Source organism: Oryctolagus cuniculus, chromosome X, assembly GCF_051225735.1.
Source record: "Oryctolagus cuniculus isolate XC-2025 breed Fujian yellow rabbit chromosome X, ASM5122573v1, whole genome shotgun sequence".
Lineage (NCBI taxonomy): Eukaryota > Metazoa > Chordata > Mammalia > Lagomorpha > Leporidae > Oryctolagus > Oryctolagus cuniculus.
The window spans coordinates 9,462,284-9,468,490 of record NC_142888.1 but is presented as its reverse complement, the minus strand read 5'-3'; the positions used below and the strand labels follow the sequence as shown (position 1 = coordinate 9,468,490).

The window sequence follows — 6,207 nt, the reverse complement described above, 5'->3', positions numbered from 1 at the left end:
TAAGGAACAGCCTGTACCTCAAGGATTCATTTTACTTTTGTTATAGGTCACAGAGGATAATTCCATATCTCACTTGTGTGACTACAGCCTGCAGGCCCCACAATTCTCAGAGCAGGTGCCAGGTCTTCCTTATCATAAGATCCATTCTTACGAAGGAGCCTTCCAAGTACCAGATGCTCAATGAATATTTGGTGAAGAAAACAGTGAAGAGACATGAAGTCTAACTTAATAAGATTTAATTTTTCCTACTTTACAAAATAAACTAAGAAAGAGTATACATTGTTTAATTTTAGAAAACTAGACTAAAAGGAAATTAGGGGAAGTAACTATTTTCCCCCATTGCATTACTCCACTAATTTTACTGTAGAATTCTTTGACATGGAGATTGTTTAATCCCAATATCCATATCATACTTTCTTATCAGAATGCTAAGAATGGGTGGAAGAACACACTGAACATCGGAACTTGAGGGCGCCACTAGCTCTGGCAACATTGCTGGGCATGGCTGCATGTTTGGTTCGGGCTCTCTCTTCCTCATCTCTCAAAGCATCTTCATACTGGGATGGGAAGGCAGCAGGAACGGTGTCATTGATCTTGGCCACAAACTCCAGGACTTTCATCTTGCTGGTTTCAGCATGGGCTTTTGGACCCCACAGGAATTCGTAGCGTGCAGGATCAGTATCAGGCACCTGCTGGTACTCCAGGTACTGCAGCCTCACTAAATCTCTGGTGATGAGCTTCCTGGGCTCTCCGTAGATGAAGTGCTTCCTCCCAGCATACACTCCCATCATACTCAGCAATTTCCAGACATCTTCCTCGGTGGCCCGGTTGCCCTTCATGAAGATCATACCCAGGATGTTCATCACTAGGCCGGTCTTGGGTAACCCTCTGCCAGGGCGCACCCTTCCGTTGTTGGGGAGTTTCAGTTTGCTGACAAGGTCATAGGAGCGGAAGGCAGAGTCGCCTTCCTTCATTTCAAGAGCAAAAACAATATCGATGTGCTCTGAGGCTTTCTTAAGGATCTCATCAAACTTGTGTAAGTGGCTCCGTTTGATAAGCTTCAGCATGTCAGCCCTAAAAATGGGCTGTTTCATTTTATACTTGTAAAGCAGGAACTGCTCCAACAACACAATCATCCCACATAGCTCTCTGTCTAAGCTGTGTGTGGGGATTAGGGTGTTGTAGGTGCTTTTCCTTTCCTTATCTTGGCCAGTGGGATTGTTACCAGAGGCAGTGTAAGAATCAGCTGCAGAAGCAGCGGTGGCATGTGCTGCACCTTGGGGCTCCTGGGGGGTGCTACATGACTCAGCAACAGGTAGACTCTGCAGGGAGGGAGGGGGTGCTTCTGCTGCAGTGGCTGTTTGCTGACCATCCCTACAACTCTGAGCTTTATTTTGGTCATGTCGGCGTTTTGCTCGGCCGTGGTGCCTGCTCTTTTGACCTCGAGGCATGATGACTCTAGGTAAGGAGAGCAGGGAGAGCAGTGTGCACAGGATAGCTGTTGCCGTAGGTAGCTAGAGAGGGGAGAATGAGATGGTATGAGCTCCATCGACACAGAAGTCCACTGTGGCTTCTACCGAGATGGGTCCTGTGGGTTTCCATGAGAGCACTGCTCTAGAAACCCACAGGGCTCCTGTTATTCCAGTCAGGCTGGCCCCTGGGGAGGAATTTAGGGTGAGCTTTGGGCTGTAGCTGGCCAGCCCTTCCTGGGGTATTCTGAGGTCGTTGCAGGGGCTTGCAGTGGGGGTCCTGTTTCGGGGTGTGGGGGATCATTTCATTCAAAATCACAATCATTACATCTGTCAACAGGTCCTGGTCCCCTCTCTTCTGCTCTTCCCAGCACCTCCCCAAGACCCTAGAGGAGGAGTGAAGGAACTCCCCCCTGCCTACCCTCCGTGTCAGGGGCTACCTGAGATGTGGATCCCTGCTGGTCATGGGATGCCTGGGTCAGTAGTTCTTGTTCTTGATCTCAATACCCCTCCTGTCTGCTGCCTGGGCCCTGTACCCTAGCACCAAAGATGTCCTCCCCCTTCACCCTGATCCAAAGTGAGAGGGAGCCTCACAGATGGTTCTGCCATGGACCTTCATGTGCTGAATGCAACATGGGGGCTGTGATGCTTTGTTATCTGTTCACATGTGGGTGGTCCCCTTCAAAGCTTCCCGTGATCCCTCACATGGCCTGGGAGTTCTCTTCCTGTCGGTGTCACCTGAGACTCCTAGGAGGATATGAGGCCACCTCACCTACCCGTGGCCTCCTAGGACTGAGAATAGGGGACGGACTCTGTGGAACCCCTTTGTCAGTATATCCCTCAAAGGTCATGGCGCTGATCTCATTCCCGGAAATTATCCTACTATGGGCATTAGGCCTTTTCTTTGAGGAAAGAAACGACATGTTACCTTCACCAGCACCAGCACCTCCTACGGACCGTGCCACAGGAAGAAATGAGCATCGGAGACATCCACAGGAGGAAGTAAGTACGGGACACGTCCACCGGAGGAAGTGAGCACGGGACACGTCCACGGGAGGAAGCACAAGACAGGTCCATGGGAGGAAGTGAGCACAGGACATGTCCACGGGAGGAAGCACAGGACACGTCCATGGGAGGAAGCACAAGACACGTCCACGGGAGGAAGTGAGCACAGGACATGTCCACAGGAGGAAGCATGAGACATGTCCATGGGAGGAATTGAGCACGAGACACATCTACCAGAGGAAGTGAGCACAGGACTCGTCCACAGGAGGAAGCATGAGACATGTCCACGGGAGGAAGTGAGCACAGGACACGTCCATGGGAGAAAGTGAGCATGGGACATGTCCACGGGACACGTCCACGGGAGGAAGTGAGCATGAGACATGTCCATGTGACACGTCCACGGGAGGAAGTGAGCATGAGACATGTCCATGTGACACGTCCACGGGAGTAGTGAGCACGGGACACGTCCACGGGAGGAAGTGAGCATGAGACACATCCACGGGTGGAAGTGAACACGAGACATGTCCATGCAACACGTCCACAGGAGGAAGTGAGCACGGGACACATCCATGGGAAAAAGTGAGCATGGGACATGTCCACAGGAGGAAGTGAGCACAGGACACGTCCACGGGAGGAGTGAGCATGAGACATGTCCACGGGTGGAAGTGAACACGAGACATGTCCATGCAACACGTCCACAGGAGGAAGTGAGCACGGGACACGTCCATGGGTGGAAGTGAGCACGAGACATGTCCACGCGACATGTCCATGGGAGGAAGTGAGTATGGGACATGTCCACGGGAGGAAGTGAGCATGAGACATGTCCACGCGACACGTCCACAGGAGGAAGTGAGCACGAGACACGTCCACGGGAGGAAGTGAGCACAGGACATGTCCACAGGAGGAAGCATGAGACATGTCCACGGGAGGAAGTGAGCACAGGACACGTCCATGGGAGAAAGTGAGCATGGGACATGTCCACGGGACACGTCCATGGGAGAAAGTGAGCATGGGACATGTCCACGGGACACGTCCACGGGAGGAAGTGAGCATGGGACATGTCCACGGGACACGTCCACGGGAGGAAGTGAGCATGAGACATGTCCATGTGACACGTCCACGGGAGTAGTGAGCACGGGACACGTCCACGGGAGGAAGCATGAGACATGTCCACCCACAGGAGGAATGGAGCACAAGACACATCCACGGGAGGAAGTGAGCACAAGACATGTCCACGGGAGGAAGTGAGCATGAGACACGTCCACGGGTGGAAGTGAGCACGGGACACATCCATGGGAAAAAGTGAGCATGGGACATGTCCACAGGAGGAAGTGAGCACAGGACACGTCCACGGGAGGAGTGAGCATGAGACATGTCCACGGGTGGAAGTGAACACGAGACATGTCCATGCAACACGTCCACAGGAGGAAGTGAGCACGGGACACGTCCATGGGTGGAAGTGAGCACGAGACATGTCCACGCGACACGTCCATGGGAGGAAGTGAGTATGGGACATGTCCACGGGAGGAAGTGAGCATGAGACATGTCCACGCGACACGTCCACAGGAGGAAGTGAGCACGAGACACGTCCACGGGTGGAAGTGAGCATGAGACATGTCCACGCGACACATCCATAGGAGGAAGTGAGCACGGGACACGTCCACGGGAGGAGTGAGCACGGGACACGTCCACGGGAGGAAGTGAGCACGAGACACGTCCACTGGAGGAAGTGAGCACGAGACACGTCCACGGGAGGAAGTGAGCATGGGACAAGTCCACATGACACGTCCACGGGAGGAAGTGAGCACGGGACTGTTGCACGGGAGGAAGTGGGCATGCGACACGTCCACGGGAGGAAGTGGGCATGCGACACGTCCACGGGAGGAAGTGAGCACGAGACACATCCACGGGAGGAAGTGAGTATGAGACACATCCACGGGTGGAAGTGATCATGGGACACGTCCACGGGAGGAAGTGGGCATGAGACACGTCCACGGGTGGAAGTGAGCACGGGACATGTCCATGAGAGGAAGTCAGCATGGGACACGTCCACGGGAGGAAGTGAGCACGGGACATGTCCACGGGAGGAAGTGAGCATGAGACACATCCACGGGTGGAAGTGAGCACGGGACACGTCCATGGGAGGAAGTCAGCATGGGACACGTCCACGGGAGGAAGCATAAGACACGTCCACAGGAGGAAGTGAGCACGGGACATGTACACGGGAGGAAGTGAGCACGAGACATGTCCACGGGAGGAAGTGAGTACGAGACACATCCACAGGAGGAAGTGAGCACGAGACATGTCTCCCATGCACAGACCTCCCAGGCCACCGCAGAGTGTGGGCTCCCTCCGTCCTCTGACCGGATCATTCACCTGATTCTTGGTGCTCGGCGTACTTTCGTTTGCTGACCTAAGGACCCTTCCTGCCATCCAAGGCCTTCGCGTCCCTGTGACCGCCCGCCGGGCAGAATCAGCCAGAGAGCAGGCCTATGTTTGCTGGGGCTGATGGCAGGGGCAGGCGCCAGGCCACCTCACTTTGCTGGGGGTGGTCGTCCCCTAGGAACTTCTCAGGGCTTTTCTGGATGCCCTGCAGAACGCCTTCCTCTCTGACCTGGGCCCCTTCTCAGGCCAAGGGGCTCAGCTTGCCAGTCTCATCAGAAACGAGAGGGCTCGCACTCAGGACCCCTGTGTTCGAGTCCTTGGCTCGCACTCAGGACCCCTGTGTTCGAGTCCTTGGCTCGCACTCACGACCCCCGTGTCCTAGTCCTTGGCGGAGGGGCCCGGTGGGTCTGTACACCCGAGCTTCCCGATGTTGACTCATATTCCGCCCGCGCCTCTGCCCTTTGCTAATGGGGGAGGGGTACCCACTTCTGCCAGGGGCCTCCATTCCTGAGACCCCCGCGGACTGCCGCCTCGGCTCAGCGGCCCCCCAGGACTGAGAGCGGCCGAGGCTTTGTGGGGTTCGGCACTCGCGGTGCTGTTCTGAGGCGCGTGTTCCTCTTTCTCTCCCGCAAGCGGCTCACCTGGCCTCCTGATCACTCTGGACCCCTCCGTCGCTCGCCACGCGGCCGCCCGCCAAAAGCTAAAGCACTTCCGCTCCCAGAAGCGTGCGCGGCCGGAAGTGACTGCTGTTGTCAAAGAGCGACCCCTCGGTGTGCGCTCACGCTCCGTGTCTTTGGCGCCCCCTCTGTGCTGGGGCGCTTGGTTCCCCTGGTCTCAGGGAATCCTCAATCTGATTCCTGCGGGAACCGTTAGGCCCGCCCCTCTGCCACCCTTGCCCGCTGGAATGCACAGCAACCCCACCCCCACCCCGCCCCACCCCCCGCCGCCACGCCCCTATTTAACGGCCTGCACAGCGTTCAGAAACTGCGGAAGTCAGTGGGACAGCCGGCGGCACTGCCCGGCTCTCATGGTCTAAGAGCAGGTGGCGGGCTTTCTGCTCTGCCCTCTGTGAGCGGTGCTATTCTCCTCAGTCAGTGTCCGTCCAGTTCCTCATCTTATCCTAGCGGCCTCTTTTTCTTTTCTTTTTAAATTTATTTGACAGGTAGAGCTACACAGAGAGACAGAGAGAAAGGTCTTCCTTCCGTTGGTTCACCCCCCCAAATGGCTACTACGGCTGGATCTATGCTGATCCAAAGCCAAGAGCCAGGTGCTTCCTCCTGGTCTCCCATGTGGTGGGCCATCCTCCACTGCACTCCCGGGCCACAGCAGAGAGCTGGCCTAGAAGAAG

General features: G+C 55.6%; 1 protein-coding gene across 1 annotated transcript; it reads right to left on the bottom strand.

Moving 5' to 3' along the window:
• Positions 1-280: 280 nt before the first annotated feature.
• On the bottom strand, positions 281-5,779 carry LOC100342329 (melanoma-associated antigen B5). The gene is made up of 2 exons (XM_017349934.4): positions 5,501-5,779; positions 281-1,514 (listed from the first exon to the last, which is right to left on the bottom strand). Exon 2 carries the CDS (start codon positions 1,449-1,451, stop codon positions 429-431), a length of 1,023 nt encoding a protein of 340 aa, XP_017205423.3. The 5' UTR covers positions 1,452-1,514; positions 5,501-5,779; the 3' UTR covers positions 281-428.
• Positions 5,780-6,207: the final 428 nt, after the last annotated feature.

What these genes read in the sequence shown, in the direction of transcription:
- LOC100342329 (XM_017349934.4), bottom strand. Translation starts at nt 1,451, where the DNA reads ATGCCTCGAGGTCAAAAGAGCAGGCACCACGGCCGAGCAAAACGCCGA.